Below are 18,184 nucleotides of genomic sequence, written 5' to 3'. Positions count from 1 at the left end.
AGAGTATATTAGGCTGCCTATCCAAACACCTAATCAATTTTATCATCAATGTTCCAATATTTCTCTACTTATCCAATCATAGCTCCTTCTTTTAGGGGTAGTAGCCCCATAATGTCTGAAGCAACTATTTCAAAGGGGGTCCTTTTAGCTGGCTATTATCCTTTAAACTTAGAGGACCATTATCTTTTGCATTGCTTAGTAAATATGATCTGTAAACTTCAGTTGCCCATATTACATTGCTTCTATAATTTCTTATGATGTATGATCAAGCTAAGACAGCTTGGATTTTTAACTTTTGAATTGTCTTTATAAAAGGTTTTCAAGGAATAATCATTAATAAATTCTGTCAGTTGCAAAAGGTGGTAGGTAACCTTTTTATGTTTTTTTTTTCAACTCTAGCAATTACGCACCAACTTGAAAAACAAATCAGACAAAAATGAGCAAATAATTAAATTGTCATCATTAATATTCTCGGAAGAGTTGAGGAAAAAAATACTATGATAGCTTCGTGTTGTATATGTTTATATGTTTATTCTCATTATGCATATAAGAAGGAGCCGTATGAGGTGAAAATTTTATTTACGATTCTAAAAATTCTTTTTCAATTGAATAACAAGTTAACGTCAGCTCAATTATATTTCAAGGAAATTACTCGAAAATCCACCATTGGAGAGATGTTAATGCAAATACAGTTACCCTTCTTTCTATATAAAGATCAGAACCAAATATTGCAAGCATCTTTGCACATTCACCTTCACACTTTAGCAAAACCTCGTTGGCAGCAATTAGAATTGGATTATCCTAATTAATTCATGACTGTGTTAGGATAACCAAAATTAAGTAATGTCCTTTTTTTTTTGTAGTTCTTTTTCTTTTACGTGAGGGCAGTGGTAGCCAAAAGAAAAGGATAAAAGAACTGCGTGTAGATTCACAGGCTTTTCTAATAAGAGAGTGATCAACAAATGAACTCCTGCTGTGGAAAAGAAAACAAAAAGTTCTTCAAACCATTAAAGTTGTCCAATTTCAATGTTTAAGCAAACTACGGTTTGATATTTAGAAAATTAGATTACCAATTTGATTCTAGTTTTAGACCTTAGAAATATTTGGAATCCACTTAGATTTATTTAATCAATAATAATAATAACAATAACATACCAAGTGTAATCCTCAGTAGTGGAGTCTAAAAAAAGTAATGTGTACGCAGACCTTACACCTATCTTGTGGAAGTAGAGATATTGTTTTCAATAGACTCTAGGATTGATTTGATACTTAAGAAAAATATATAAATTATAGTTCTTCCTCGCACCCCACATACAACACGAAATTAATGCACGAGATTGTTCTTTTCATAGATATAAATATATACAATTCAGTCTAGTGTTCGTCATTGTTGATTGTGCACCTACAAGATGACACTGACACCAAATTGAAGATGTTTAAAATTTATTGATAAACAATTTAAAATGCATAGATGTTAAACAAGAATTGCATTTCGTCTAAATTCTATTGATGCTATGTGATGTCAGAAGTGTAGCCTAAAGGGAAAGTTGGAAAACATGCATTCTGATTCTTCCTTGTTAGGTTAGCTGTTAGGTAAAACAAACAAAATATTAAACTGCAGCAACAGATCTAGTATTTGCACTTCCTTTTGTATTTGTTTAACAAAATCATAAAAATCATTTGTAACCTGGGATCGTTTTCCTCTATCCGGATGGCGTTAGACAAATCATCCGGATATTGAATAACTTAACTTTTTACTGTTTTAATGTAAGTGTCAAAATTTATTAGCATTATACGTTATGGAAAATCGAAATAGTGAAATTTTTAGGTCATCTCAATTAGTTCAGAAACCACACATTTCTCAAGATAATCAAAGCATAATCCCATCTCAATTGGTTCAGAAACTAAATATTTCTTTACAATATCATCTCAAGTTCATCTCGAGGAAAGTCTCAACTTGTTTTTTCCGAAAATGAATGAGATATTCAAACAGTCGCAAATATTAACAAAATACTTTTTTTTATCACAACTTCCATCACATATAGGATTAGAAAAGAACTTGACTGATGGATCATTAGTTTTTCAAGTACTTACTGGCACTGCAGTTCAGCTCCTTTGAAATATAATGTTGAGAAAAATTTCTTCAAAAGAGAATTTTAGCATTTTCGGTTGACTAATTTTAGTAGTAATTAATATAATACTAGAAGTTAATGTTAAGATTGTTGCCATCTATGATTTACATGCACGGAGAAAATGGGAAAAGAAGAACACTATCAGATAATTTGTTAAGAATATTGGCATTAAATAGAACAAAAATCTGTACAAGTTGGGTAAGAACCGCAGTGGGTGCTGAATCATATCCTCTCCTGCATCACTAAATCTCTCTCTATTTGGATATACAAAATAAAAACGTTGGCACATATACATAATAAATACTAATATGCTGTTACATCAAATGGCCTTCTTTAATCTTTATTAGTAATTCCTTGACCAACAAGGCTGCAGTTCTCCTTTGGATAAATCTGCAAAAAGCAGAACAGTCGCAGAAGATAAAGTTAGTTACTCCTATAGTTATGAACGACGAATAAGAACAAAAAGCCATTATTCTCTCAGCTCCCATCCACGTAAATCTGTTTGACTGGACACGGACTTTAAGAAAAAATTAAGACTTTTTGAATTTGTGGTCCTAAACAAGTCAAAAAGGGGTCCAGAGTATTTGTGTGGTTATAAAAACTTCTCATTAAGTGTAAAATTGAAAGTTTAAACTAAATTATTTCTAATTTTAGAAGCTAAAACAAGAACAGAAATGAGTAATTTTTTTCTTTAAAAAATATAAAGCAGAAGGATGTGACGGCAATCTTACTAAGAATCTGGTGGCAGCACATGGTTTTTGATTAAAAAATGTGGGAGCAGCGGCACCAAGAGAAAAATAAATAAATAAATATATGGCAATCTTTACCTGAAACCTAGCTCTAGGAAAACTGGACAAGGTCCTAAGGAACTAGAATTGATTTCTTGTGCCTATGGACTCTTTTCTTTTTTGCTTTTCACTTCACTCTTTCTTCTTGCACTAACTTAGGTTTTCTTGAAAATGATACTGCCTTGCATGCCGAAACCTGCATCCGTGCCATAACATGTTGGTCTGTTAATTCACCAAATGAATTTTTTTTTAAAAGTTTTAATTTCAATATCGACAATATAAAAGAATTTTTCTTCACTTAGGCCATTTAAAAGATAAATAGATGTAGTTATCCATAATAACTTGAATGAGTTACCTAGAAAATAAGGAGGTTAAAGTACATGGATTGTGGCAAAATTATTTATGTTATATGTGCATATAAGTTAAATAAAAAAGAGGGAGGGAATGGAAAATTATGATTCTATTTTATTTATTTTGAAAGAATTTGTCTTGTGCGTGTTTTATCCGTGTGGGATTCCAAGCATATGGTAATCATTCCAAAAAAAGCGGTCCCGCCTCCTCACCCAATGCGGATGGAGGTGTAAACACAATACTAAAATTTACTAAAGCGGCTCTCCAACTTACTCCTAATTCCTGCACGTTTTCTGCTATACAAGATTACAGTTGTCGAACCAAATGGCAGACCAAACTCGATATACTCCTAACCATATGACACAATTGAATTTCATATTTGACTATTTCTATTCCATTCTAATATAACTGTAATGCGTCTCGGATTCCTTGATTTGTCCTCTACTTTTTGTTCCTTCTCTATTTTTAGGACTAAAGTAGTATGTGACCAAGTCAAACGGCAGAAGGAAGCAGCAATTGGCAAGAGAGCAAATACCAAGGAATCCTATTTCATAATAGAACGGTAAAAGAAAGGGCAAATATCACTTTTAGTCCACGAAAACATGTATAAAATTTGTATATTTTTTATATATAACATACAGAAAAAAAAATATATATATATATATATATATATATATATTTTTTTTTTTTTTAAAAATCATTTTTCCTAAAGAAAACGGAGTTGTTCATTTGATCTATTTTATATTATGGTATTTGACAATAGAAAATCTCTAGCATATAATAAAAGTATTTTAAACATTTTTATAACTATAAAACATATTATTAAAAGTATGATAAAAAATTTGAAATGAAAAGATTTTTTTTTATTTTTTTTGTTTATAAAATGAAAATGAAAAAGCAATTACTAGGGGTTTTCAAGTTGGTCTCGAGAAATTCTAGAAGGAAAACAAAAGTCATTTCTGGGAACGTGTGGTCAACTAATGAACACTGAAACAACGAACAAGGGTTAGTCGTCCTTATACAGCCGGTGGACACAGAAAACAACTTGCAAATTACATGTCCAATTTGTCTCCCTAAAAACGTTCAAAATTAATTACGTAGCTGTACTATTTCGAGAAATAAAAAAGAAGAGGGAATTAGGGTGTGTTTGGTAGGAAGAAAAATATTTTTTGAAATATTTTTTAATGTTTTAATATTTGATTAGCTTAAATGTTTAGAAAATATTTTTTTATGAAGTCATTTTCCTTTAATTGGAAAAAAATGACTTTTCTTACCAAAAGGAAGGGAAACATTTTCAACCTTCCCACCCTATCTCCCGCCCCAACCCCCACCCTCCACCCCAAACCACCAACCCTTCCTCCATAACCCATTTTGTCTCTCATAATGTTTATCTAAAATATATATTTTTTTTAAATATTTTAATCTATCTAATCAAACACTAGAAATAAGTAAGAAAATCACTTATTTTTCAAAAAATTATTTTTTAGAAAAACATTTTATTTCTTGCCAAACACACCCTTAAAGTTGGCGATATTCTTGAGTTAGTTGAGTTGACATGTGCAATCTCGTCATCAAACAAATTCTCAAATTTGTGCATAGCTGACAAAACAAGAAAGTGATGGGGAATGCAGATCAGATTGAGAGACTCACAGCTTCAATATCAATTTTGTAAAGGAGAAGTTTTCTTCTTTCTCTGCAGCTAATTCTGTAAGCCACCACCACATGTGCGACGGCCAACGCAAATGAACACACGAAAAGTGCCATTTCCATTACCCGAACATACCCTTCTCTGTCCATTCTTGAACTATTCCCAAATACATATGAAGCTTTCAATGACAGAAACACCAACGAAGAAATCGAACACATGGTTGCAATTCCCAAATATGGCCCTCTTGATAGTCTTGGGCCATCACATAAGCTATATACACCTATATACAACAAAATTAGTATATCCCTTGACAAATTACTTGATATTTAGTAGGCGTTGGGACATGAATTTCAAAAAAAAAATATTCAAATTTGCAATTTCACTAAAATTTGAATTGAAAATGTTGTGTTTGGTTATAATTTTTGCAACATATTTGGATGTCTTTTTTTTAACATATTTTGCAACTAAACACTAGCAAACTTCACATTTTCAATTGAAAAATTGGTTCTAACCGGTTTTTCAAATTTGAAAATGCATTTTCAAGTGAGATTGGAAAAATCGTAAGGTTTGGATAACCAAACATTGTTTTAAAAAAAAAAAAAAAAAATTCTTATGTCCAAATGTGCTCTTAACCATCACAAGTAGCGGCCAAATCAGAAAATTTTATTAAGAATGTTTAAGATTTTTATATATGTATGTATTAAAAAGTAAAATTTGACATATATATATATATAAACCATATAATTTTCCGATAAAATTTATTTAACTGACCATGGCTGAAGCTCCGCCATTGACAACTATTATGCCTCAATCCAAGCACATTAAGATATGAATTCTCACTGTTCATATCGCTCTACTTAAAAAAACTACTTGATACTTGCAAGGAAAATAAGAGAAAGATAATAAGAGGATTTGTGTTAAAAAAACTTACATAGAATGAGGGCAGACCTAATGATGGAGATGAGGGGAATATCGATGAGAGAATAGCGGAAATCATAGTTACTTAGATGAGAAGAAAGGGTTTGAATTGAGAGGGAAGAAGGGGAGAGAGAAGCAGATAAAAGGGCTGAAGGGAGAAGGGTATCAGCGATAACAAGAAGAATTGGTGCTGAGAAAAGGAGAAGAGAAATCAACATAGAGATTAAGAAAAACAGAGTTTTGATCCATCTCAATACTCTTGTTCTTCTGTCTTCTTTAAAACCCATCTCTGTTTTTTGTTTTTGTTTATTTCCTCTGGTTCTACTCCAATGGGTAGAATTCGGACTTGATGTTAAATTCTTATAAGGGTTTGTGTTGAGAAAAATTGGTGGGAAAAGGGCTTAAAAAGAAGGGACAATTACCAGAAAGAGGGCTAAGGTAAGGTTTGATGATTTGACTAATGGTTGTGTTTCTTTCTCTGTGTCTTTGTCAGCATTTTTTTTGTTTTTTTTGAGTTTCTTATGTGGACTAACGGCAATTACCGAATAGACTTTCTTAATGACAATGAACTGTGTCATTAATATAGTATTAATTTCATAGATTTCATATACTACTCCCTTGTTCATATTATCGGTAAATTTTCCATACCATTAAGAGAGACATGTAATAGAAATAAGAATATATGTTTAAATAATTCTTTAATTTTTATCTTAAATATCTTAATTAACTAATACCTCACTAATTGAAGCAGTAAAATTAAATATGAAAAAAATAATAAATAATTTCTTTTTTAAAAAATTATTAAATATTTTAAGCAAATTTAATTTACCAAAAAAATAATATATATTTCGGATTGGGTGTAGTACTAAGAAAGAAGTTTCATTGGGTGGCTGTTATTACACGTAACGGTGTTAGGTGGTTCTACTGTTTGAAAGTTTAGTGGTCAGGTGAAATTGAGATGGGAATTTCTGCAACTAGGTTTGTCACATAAAAATACTGAAAAAAGGGTATCGCAAAGTCTTCCATTAAAAAGAAGTTCACACAATTTTTTTAGAGATTCCTTGCAAAGAGCATATCTTGTGAAGAATAACTTTGTTAAGGTTTTCTTTTTTAGCTGTTTTGCTCAAGAAGAATCAATACTATATTTAAGAGATTTGCAAGGAAACAGCTATTCTCATGATCTTAGGAATTATATACGGGGAAATAATTGAAGGCAAGAAATTAACATGTCTTCACTCTTCTGATAAATCTTCTACGCGTGCTTCGTTGTTTCATTTCCATAACTTTCTATGTATGATTGAAATTTTGATACAATGCCAACTAGTGAATAAGCACTAATTGGGGGTGAAAATCAAGCTTAATACTTAGCCGGCAAATCATAGTCATGTTTGACATTATTGCTTCGTGACCAAAAAATAGTAAGTCACATCTTTAGTGAGATTTTCTATTATTTTCTTCTGTCATTTTTAAGAAAATAGTCACGTATACCATAATTGAGCACATCTTTTTTCCCATTAATTCTATTATTATAGAATAAATAAACAAAAAAATGGAACGAGAGTTGGAAAAAAATGGAAATATGTGAAAACAAGAAAGAAAATATTCCAAACATTAAATATCGTTATAGGTGACGATCTCTCTAAGTAGCATCATGAAGAAGCGACAGGTAACTTGATTTAGAGAGAAGAATGAATGGGGGATAATAAAGATTACAATAAAGGAAGTTTTTTTTAATGTTCTGTTTGATATATTACAATTTAATATGCAATGTATAACTAAAATATATGTTTACTTTTTAAGCAAATTAAAAGTTTATTTGCTATTATAAAGGTTGGTTTTCATTTTATTTTATTTGTTCTAATCCATGTATTATTAATACAATCATTCTTATTATTTTACATTGTATTTTGTATAAAATAATATATATATATATATATATATATATATATATATATATATATTCTCCAATTGTGTGACTTGCACTATTTATGAAGAAAAAAAAGTAATAACTAAACGATGTTTTGACAATGGTGGATTTTATGTGTAGATTAAATCTCCTAGTCAAACCAACCAAATGACCCCTACTAAAGTTCGCAAGCACAAGCATAAGGTCTTGAAGTTTAAACTCAAAAGTACTATGGAGTCATCTATTTTGACAACTCTGTGTAAGTTACATAATTATTGGTCCAAAAATAAAAGAATCCAGATAGATTTGGGGGCTGGGAAAAGTCGTAGTCATAACTGAAAAGTTTGGTCAGAAATTTTAGAAGAGTAGCAATACTGGAAATCTAGAAGCATTGACACGTTAAATGCGAGGAAGAATATTAATGTTCGACTTCCTATTGCAAAACTGCCATAATAAGTGTCTTTAGAATTGAAAACAATTTTGTCTTGTCGTTGCAGTTGACTAATCTGGGGAATGCACCTCAGATAGTTCTATGAATCTTGTTGGCATGTGTAGTTTGACCAGCCCAAAAAAATTATGCACTCGTTCATTCTTAACGAGACGTTTCAGTTCTAGCCTTAGGAATAGAATCATCGCGTATTCGAATTTAGTCGATTTTTAATGCAGACCAGGTGTAAAACCAAAAACAAAGAATTATAAAAGTGAGCTTAGTCATTAGAAAATTTTAATTCTTTTATTTTTATTCTTAGTAAATTTTACTCAATTATGAAAGAAGCGGGTATGGTGGAACCGACTGCTAAATGATCCCATGTGAGCACATGCAAAATTTTGTACTTCCGAATCTTTCGTTTGGTTCGTCTTCATTAAAAAGTTTTTGATCTTATTGTTTAATCTATCTGCATTTGGATTTTGCAATGTTTGTTAGGTTTTGAGCCGTCGCTGCCAGACTATTGTAGGTTAGTTGTTTTCTTTTCTAAACATTTTGAATGTTGCGGTGTTTGGTTTGATTTTTTGTTTGAATAAAATATTTTCGTTAATTATAATTAATTTTTTATTATTAAATGTGAAAATTATTTTTTTAATAGACAACTAAGTTGTTATGAAAGTGATCAATTATAGCTCCCCGCAAACATTTTGAACTCGTTTAAGCTTAATACATGCCTAAATCCTAATTCTGTGCTGAAAGATTGATAATATGTGGGGATGCTAGGCGAGAATGTTAAAATTGTGTTTGAGACAATGCCATAACCGTTGAATATAGTTTGGAGTTGAGTTGGAAGTGCGATTTATTTATTAATTTTCACATGACGTTTGATTATTTTAATTCCTAACAAGAAATGGGACAATCAATATAGCCAAATCGCATGAATAACGCGAGAAACTATGCTAGATATGTGAGAACTGGGAAGGATACACGATGAGCTCATGTTGCGCGAGTATCACGTAAAAGACTTCAATTTGGGCAGCCAACTCCTATAAATAGAATTAATTCGGGGAGAGAGAAACAAGAAGGAGATTTTGGAGTTAGGGACTTAGGGCACGACTTTTAGGACTCAAATTGACCATCTAACTAGCCAACTATCATGTAATTACAATTATGATATTTTGGACAAATTATAGTCAATTAATGCTAACCTAACCCCCAAATTCGTGAAAAATCTCTTAAATTCTCAAAAAATCTTTCAAAATTGAAAAATTAAAGAAGTGCTTCGAAGAGATAATTATACTTGGGCTTCATATATTTATGAATACTAGTCTCTATACTTGTGCGTTGCACGAATATTTTGTGTCAAATATTACAAATACGTACCATAAGTAATTATTAAATTTAGATAATGAGTTGCTTAAAATAGAAGTTATATATATGTAATGCAAACCAAATCATAATAATGTTGTGATAATCAAATAATAAATTGGAACTAAATAGTTTAAAATTACAAAATGATACGAATAAATTTATAAGTCGGTTAAAGAATGCAATGATATTTAATATTAGTTTTAATTCAAGTTGTTTATCGTGACAAGTATAGCAAGTTTATCCAAATTCATAATTATTTCTAACTTTACCAGTTGTAGTTGTTTTAAAAGTTCTAGATATTGGTAGAGTAGGAATTTGTTGTCGTCATATGTGGAGTTTTAATCTGGAAAGAATTCTATTCTTGGGTAATATATTTGGAATATTATAATTATATCCACCTTTAACTCAAAATATTAAGGGTATAAAAGTCTATCAAAGTTTCGAGGATATTTTAGTCATCTAACATTTAGCATAAATTATTCGTGTTTTTATAATAATATAGATAGATAGATATAGATACCTAGGTTGCCATGAAGTTGTATCTAGTAAAGTCTCTCTAATCGGTATGTCTGTAAATTACACTTACAATTGGGAAAATTTTATGTTCACTTATTCTAATTTATATCGTGCGATAAGGCTCGACTCGAGGATTATTTCTAATACGTGTGTTGTTTCGAATTCTTAAAGAAATTGCTTGTACTCACTATTCGCATACTAATATAATTCCCCCACCCCCCACCCCCGATTTCCTGATAGTAAGGGTATTTTTCGGTTGGTACGGTATGATACTTAGATATTTTGATTCGGTATTCGGTTTCTTAAACTATTATATCAATACTGTACATAATTAAATTCAGTATGGTTCGGCTTTTCTCCTTTCGGTTTCGAGTTTATTCAGTTTAGTAACTTCGGTTTGTTCGGCTCGAATATTAACTAGTGCATAAAGCTGTAGACTGTAATATTCTTAAGTAAGGTATTTAGAAATACAAAAATAAAAATATTATAATATAGTGAAAAAAATATGAAAACCAAAATGTTAAACCTAGACGGGAGAAAGGTTGAAATGTAAGTAGGCACACCAAAGAAAAAGGGGAAAGGCAAGTATAGTGGGGAAAAAGGGGGTAAAGGTTAAAGAAAACTATAAAATAACGGAAACTAAAATTTAGAACTTTAATATTTATGTTATAATCAATCATGTATGTATGTGTGTATATATATATATATATATATATATATATTGTGTAACTTAGTATATATTTTGATACGATATCTGTATTCTGATATTTTATTCTTAAATACCAAATACTATACCTAATATTAATTTTTCTTAAAAACTTAAACCAAATACCAAAATATCGAATACCAAATACCAAAATTTTAGATTTCGATATGATAATTCAGTATTTATCAAATTATGTACAACCCTCCCGACATGACATTTGATGGGGTACTTGTAGCACAAAGAGGCCGAGGCCGAGGCTGTGGGCTGGACCAATGAGTCGAGCTAGCGGTCGACCAGTGCAGAAGCTAGTAGAGTGCCAAGGACACAAATAGTAGTGGAAGAAGTAGAGGTAGAGGAGAAAGTCCATGTACCTCCACAAATCGTTCCTAATAATGAGCTTAATGAAACACATCAACCCTGTTTATCGGGAGAAATTCAAAAATAGTCAGATTTATAAGTGGTAATTGAAAATAGCTACAGTTTCAAAAATAATTAAAATTTAACCACTTTTTATGTAAAGATAAATATGAACGAAAATACTGTTCAAAATCCGGAAAATATTCCAATATAATATACTGGAGTTCTAGTACAATATACCGGTTCAGCATAATATGCTGGAAGTTCATACACATGTGCTCCAATCTCCAGTATATTATGCTGGAACTTTCCGCGTGTTGGAGATCCAGCATAATATGCTGGAAGTTCATACACAGGTGCAACAATCTCCAGTATATTATGCTGGACCGGTCCGTGTTGTAGCAAAATAGTGCCTATTTTTCAATGACTTTGCAAACGCTGACTATTTTTGAATTACCAGTCCGAAAACTGACTACCCCGTGCTATTTTTACCTGTTTATTACATGTTAAGAATCCAACTTCAGATAAGTTAAGGGATCAAGGTATTCGGAGCGTTAGGTCTTCTCTCTTATTACCCTAGTCATATTTATTTGCACGTTCTTAATTCTTTCTTTAAGTACATTAGTTCATGAGATACAACCAGAAATCAAGAGGAAAAGCAAACTGGCAACATCTGTTTTAGAGGAGGGGCATTCTTTAACAGTTGGTGCTTCCAAGATTTTTATTATTTATAAAATGTTTACAAAATGATTTTCGAAAAAATAAATCCAAACCTAACTCTGTTTCCTTATTTGATTCAAATGTATTTGTTGAAAAATGAGTACGATGTAATTGGGACTTGATTTTGGGGGACTCTTTGAGAATTTTCAGGTCAAATAGTTCGGTTATTCAGACAAACTGGATAAAAATATTGAAAACAAATATTAATAAAAAAGATTTGACCCTTCTTCACCAAGTTTAGTAAGATAAGATTTGATATTCATTTTTGTTTTAAACAAGAAAATTTCACAAAGATACTCTACCTACATTGTCATCAAAAAATAAAACAGAAGATAATTAAAGTGATTATTACCGTATGGTATGGGTGGATATGATTTTTTTCACCTTTAACAAGCGGTCTAAGATTTGAGTCATGAAATAAGTAAAATACCTGATAAAAAATATTTTCATCTTATTAAGTCTTATGCAATATAAATTAATTGGATTACTGAATTTGAAATATGAGATGATTAACAAATTGAAGGCAAGGATTGGAAGCAATAAATAACTTTCACTCCTTGTGGAAGGAGAAGCAAGAAAGAAATTTCCTTACTAGCTGAATTTGAAACACATATTGTTGGGGAAGACCCCCTGAGTTTTGAATGCTAGTAGTTCTAGAAGGCAAACTTGACTTAAGCTCGCGTTTGGCCATAAATTTTGGCTCCAATTTTTCAAAATTATCTTGAAAACATTGCTTGTTTATGAAATATGATTGAGAAAAAAATAATTCAAAAATTTTCTAAGTTCCCAGTTTTTGGGTGAATTTTTTCTTCTACTCACAAAACGTATTCAACTTTTCTTCAAATAAATTGTATGTCCAAACACAACTTCAACTTTTAAAAATTATTTTTCAACACAACTTCAAAAACTCTTTTTTTAAGTTTCAATCAAATCTATGTCCAAAAGCTAGATAAGAAAATTGCATTCGACTGGAAGTAACTTGCACAAAATGGCATGGGAGAAGCACCTCTTCCGGTCGGAAAATTTTTATCGGTACTCCTATTTATATAAAATCAATTCTAATATACGATATAAACATGCATATAAATTTTAATTATATACTTTTGGTTAATTAGTATATGTTCACACCTTATTGTATGATTAACCATGATAAATTGATATGATCTAAAATAAAATACCAATTGCTAGTAGATATTTTTCCTAGAATCAGTGGGTTATCAGATGAAATTCCCACTCACCCCAAAAGAATGATAGAACGTCGTTTGATTTCTTATTATGCATGAAATTTTGGCTACGGATTGCAAAGTTTTTGCTTTCGTCGCTTTATATTGTTTTCTCCAGAATTTGAATTTTGAATATCAAAATCCGATTTTTGAAATGTATGTCCAAACAAAACAGGGCACCTGATTTAAACTGAAACTAAAGCACGTAGGGGAATATCTCTTTATTTCGTTTCATTTGGAAAGTGTATCTTAAATGTGCCTACACTCAGGGGCGGGTCTACGTGTAAGGGACGGGGTGGTACGCCACCCGCAAGTTTTGGCCGAAACTATGCAATAGTATATATACATGCATGTATATATAAAAGGAATGTATACAAAAACTTTAAGTAGCACCCTTAGTTACAAAAAGGCTCAAGGTGCCACTGGCAAGGCGCCGCTACTTTCACCTAAATGGTGGGGGTTTGAATCTTGCCTAACTTATTTTTTAAAAAACTTTTGTTTGGTGTATTTAAGACAATTACATGAGGATCCTTTGTTTCTTCTTTCTCTTTACTTAATTGCTCTTTTTATTTATTAATAGGTCCTATTGACTTTTTCTTTGATCTTATTAGTTTATTTTTATTCAAAGAAATCTCTATTGTTGCACTTTCCTAACTCCTCTTTGATTTATCAATAGATAAAGAAAAATTAATTGTTTTCTCCGGAACCACAACTCTGAAAATCTATTTGTAGAAACCAAAAAAAAAAAGAAAAGAATTGGTGGTGCACCTGGAATCTGATCCATCCGAGCGTGAAACTCCTTCGCATTCTGATCCATTCGTTCGTTAATTTCTCTCATGAATCTCATGAGCTCGTAATTAAAAGGATCACTTCCTTTGTTGTTCCCAAATCCGCTATCGGTCCCTCCGGCTTTGTCAAAAATGACTTCGCCCCTTGGAGTGTTGTTATCGATTCTCTGAGTTGTTTGATTTACAGGAACATTGAGAGGGATTGGACCCCTTATGTTCCCGTTGTTGAAAGCACATGTCAATGCTTGTTTTAACTCTATTATCACCCGATCTTGCCTTGAAAGAAGATCTGTGATTGTTTTTTGTTATTCCCTCAGGAGTTTGACCGTCTCCACGACATATTCCTCCTTCGCATCATCAGGAGTTGGGTCCCGCACATGCCGATGATACTGGCCTTCGCGAACTGTTGTTGTTTCGTCCCCTTCATTACGGGTGTAGCTGATTGAGTCATCACGCTGGGATAATTCCTCCCGTTCAATGCATGCTTCAATGTTGTATGTGTTGTTGACATTGTTAGCTGCCACATCTGATTCTCACTAAGGAAAGAACTAAAACTTGTTAGTAATAAACGAATGGATCAAAGCAGTTATGCAGCTAGCTGTCTATGCCCCACGGTGGGCGCCAAACTGTTTACCCGTAAAACGGTACAGTTGAATTTGTAACTCAGCATTTCCGAGAGCAGAAGTGAAAATAATGATAAAGCGATGAAAAGTTGTTAGATTGAGAATAAAACAGTAAAAATATAGCTTTTGTATGCAGAATGCTTCATTCATTACATCCCCTATAATGGTTGTTAACCCCATTATTTATAGCTCTACCTAGGAAAACAAGATCCTAGGATCAAGAAACCCTCTTTAAATGAGAATAAAAGTATCATTGATGAATACATAACGGTAGCCTTGAATGCAAATATTTACTGTAACGGCCTTATTTAACGCTAGCAAATATTTTCTCATTGAATGTTGTCCAATGGCTAATCTTTGAACTTCTACTGCCGACTACGTTCCCTTCAGAATCCATCTGGTACCCGTTACACGCGTCGCATTCTGTACTAATTATTTTCTTACTCGTCATTTGTCTATCTTCGGCTCCACGTGTCATTTTACCGTTCGACCACCTATTATCAACCAATTTTATCCTTACAGATATTATTAATTTAATGAAGAGCAGTAATTACATTTATCTTAGCAGAAAACCGAGAAAGGTAGTTATATGTTAGCTTACTTTTGTTTTTACTTTCCCCTATATAATTCGAAGTCTTGTTAAAATGAAATGGTTAACTATATATGCTACTAAGAAATTGGTAGACTATTGTTCATATATGTTCTATTCATATATGCTACAAACTAGTTTTGTTTGCCTTTTGATTCTACTAATTTAAACTTGTAATATTGACTCGTTAGAGGGCCAACGGCGGCTCCAAAAATGGTTGTGATTTTCATTTTAAATTGCCTGCGAGAATAAAATTATAATTCTAACTCTTTGACTGAAAATAATTTGAGCGATAAACGATTGTTTTTCGTAAAAAAAAACAATAATCATGACTCGCCCAAAAAAAATCAGGATCCACTATATAAGTTTTAACTTATATCTTCATTTAAATTCAAAAGCGTACCTAACTGTGCGCGTCCCAATGATATTTCTGTTATGAAAACTGTTATACCTAGCCAAAAAGAAAAAATAAAATAAAAAATAAAATAAAATAAAAAAAGATACTTCTGTCATTTATTTATTTGCTTAACAAAACAAGTTATATATAAATAAGAGATTTTTGTCTGAAATTTATCTTCATGACAAAAGCAATGACACGTTCTCCGCCTAAAAAAGAGAAGAAAGGCTAAAGTGATTGCTAGGCATAGCATGACATAAGTTAATCTCCATATATTGTATTTCAAAAGTTGTTTCGTCATCTATCATGGAAGACACGTTTCACATAAAAGACAAAGATGATATTTTAAATTTATCTACTAATTAAATTAAAGGTAAAATTCAATGAATAGTAGAACTTCTCGAAAATAGGTGTGAAAATTAGACTCTACCCTAATATGGAGAAAGACAAATATAGGTTTATAACAATTGAAGTATTTGAACACTACGCCAACATTCAGAGTGTTCTGAATTACAAATATCGTCGTCGTGAATTCATATTAGATGTTTCATCAAATTTAAGGGCAATTCCTTTTCAAGGGTTCGAGGGGTTGGGTATTCACATTTTCAACCTTAATCCAAACGTAATGGTCAACCCTAGCGTTGTTCAAACCGTATCGAACCGAAAAGTCAAATCAAATCGACTAAAAACTCGACTATGTTTGGTTTGATTTGGTTAGTATTAAGTAAAAAAAATCTGAACCAAACCGACATATAAATATATAACTTTTTATATATACTATTAAGACTTTATATAGAATTTTGGTTAAAAAATATTTAGAAATATTTGGGTTCCTCTCGTGAGACATAATATTTAATAGAACTATGAAGTGTATGCGTTTTTATTTATTTTAAATAATGGATTGTATCACTTTCTTATTAAGTGTTATTGATACATCAATCATCTCTTTGTTTTTTCATATTCATATGTCAAGATTTCCTATATCTTTTTCGAACTTGAAGTGGTATTTCGATAATTTAAAATTACATAGAACATATCATTATTTAGGTATCGTATTGATTTTTATGTTTAATTATTAAATTCGATTAATCTTGAAAGCATACATCAACGAAAAATTATTGTTAGACGGCTAAAAAAATAATATATCATTTGTTATTAAAAAAAATTCTCCCATAAGAATATTTTATTAGATCATATGTTTGTTATTTTTTAAAATCTTTTAGTAAACATATATTCACTTATCAAAACTTTATCTATAACTTTAATAAAGTAAATTGAAATAATATTCATGTAAAAAAAATCCGAAAAATCCGATAAAATCGAACCAATCCAAACCGAGATAGTTGGTTTGGTTTGATTTTGATAAAATCCGAACCAACCCGATCTATATACACCCCTAGTCAATTAGTTGTTGTGTTTTGCGAGTCAATTTGATTAATCATTAAAGTTAAGTTGAATTAGGTTAATTTAGTACTTTAAACTTAAAATTTAAAGATTATAAAACTATACATAATATACTATAAGTTACCATTCTTCTCATGCTAATATGATTAAAAAATATATTTTAAAATATTAATCAAACTTCCTTTAACTTTGGAAAAGCGAAAATGACAACAATTTTGGGGGAGAAAATAGTAAAATCATTTAGTTTTGAACCTCGAAGTACGTAAAATCTTGTTTATCAAATTTTCTATCCACTGATGACATTCACGAAAATTCGTAGCTACTGTTTCTTCGTAATGTACTCTCAGGATCTATTTTAATTGATTTTCTGTCCATTCATAATATTTAATTTTCTCAATTATTAAGAATTAATTTTTTTCCTTTTCAAAGTTATCCGTGAAGTAAAGAGTCTTTGAATATATATTATATTTATAATGAACAAATTAATTAGTCACCAATACGCCCCACACAATATATAAAAACAAACAAAATCCTTTGTCCCAACTCTATTGAATAAAGTAAAAAAAGGAAGGCTCAAAACAGATAACATGCATCGGCCAGATAGTGATATAATAATCTTTATGATTTTAGTCCGTCTGTCTTTGAGGATGCTTTTCTTGTTACACAAGGTAAGTACTAAAGAAGTTATAGCCGAAAGTCTGCCTAGAAAATTAAAAGAAACAAACAACAACAAATAAAATATATGCACACGTATTATACACGCACAAGTTTAAAAGACACGGATACAAAGATAATGTCATATCCTCTTCGTGCTTCTAGAATTATAAAAAAAAACACTCCAAATGTCTTCTGCTTATTATGGTGAGATGAATATAATATTTTTTTTACTTTTAAATAAAAATTTTAAGTTTGAGTCGTGAAAATGAAAAAAGTTATAGTAGGAAATGATGTCCTCTTTAATGGAGCTTGTACGCTATAAATTCAAATTAATCGGAGCCCCAATAGGCGAGTGTTGACATCTAATACTAGTGTATGTAACCATTGAGTGTCAATTGTCAATTTTTTTCGAGCCCCAAGATCAAGTCAACCTCATTGTTTTAGTGTTACTACTAACCCTGGTTTATGGGAGTTTTTTTCGCTGAACAGAGAGAAAATAATTAAATGATAAAATTATCTATATCTATCTATACTAAATTAAAAGCACGAAGGCTCTATCGAAATGTTGTTCGCTATTTTTACTCATTGTAAGTATATTAAATGGTGGATGTAAATGTAATTCTAATAACTATTATGTTTTGAAAAAATGAACCAAATTGTCGG

At 31.0% G+C, this 18,184-nt stretch overlaps 1 protein-coding gene across 3 annotated transcripts; it reads right to left on the bottom strand.

The window, feature by feature from the left end:
- Positions 1-2,278: 2,278 nt before the first annotated feature.
- LOC107788666 (uncharacterized) lies at positions 2,279-6,311 on the bottom strand. 3 transcript variants are annotated; one of them, XR_001648670.2, is made up of 4 exons: positions 5,851-6,289; positions 4,922-5,199; positions 2,960-3,116; positions 2,279-2,522 (listed from the first exon to the last, which is right to left on the bottom strand). XR_001648670.2 is itself a non-coding variant. In XM_016610366.2 (3 exons), the coding sequence occupies exons 1-3, from the start codon at positions 6,122-6,124 to the stop codon at positions 2,466-2,468; spliced, it is 609 nt and encodes a 202-aa protein (XP_016465852.2). In that variant the 5' UTR covers positions 6,125-6,311; the 3' UTR covers positions 2,279-2,465. The 3 variants fall into 3 exon arrangements, 2 of the variants coding, with proteins under 2 accessions (XP_016465852.2, XP_075108281.1); XM_016610366.2 differs by lacking the exon at positions 2,960-3,116 and having other exon boundaries at positions 5,851-6,311; XM_075252180.1 differs by having other exon boundaries at positions 2,279-3,116; positions 5,851-6,294.
- Between the last annotated feature and the right edge of the window lie 11,873 nt (positions 6,312-18,184).

Source organism: Nicotiana tabacum, chromosome 4 (assembly GCF_000715075.1).
Source record: "Nicotiana tabacum cultivar K326 chromosome 4, ASM71507v2, whole genome shotgun sequence".
Lineage (NCBI taxonomy): Eukaryota > Viridiplantae > Streptophyta > Magnoliopsida > Solanales > Solanaceae > Nicotiana > Nicotiana tabacum.
Note: the sequence above shows the minus strand (reverse complement) of the source record. Positions and strands in the feature narration are given on the sequence as shown.

Excerpts from the sequence above, each read along its gene's own strand:
- LOC107788666 (XM_075252180.1), bottom strand. The coding sequence starts at position 6,124 with ATGGGTTTTAAAGAAGACAGAAGAACAAGAGTATTGAGATGGATCAAA. Across the intron at positions 5,200-5,850 it reads TAGGTCTGCCCTCATTCTAT|GTGTATATAGCTTATGTGAT; the intron begins GTAAGTTTTTTT and ends TGTTGTATATAG. Across the intron at positions 3,117-4,921 it reads ACAAAATTGATATTGAAGCT|GTTTCGGCATGCAAGGCAGT; the intron begins GTGAGTCTCTCA and ends GCACGGATGCAG.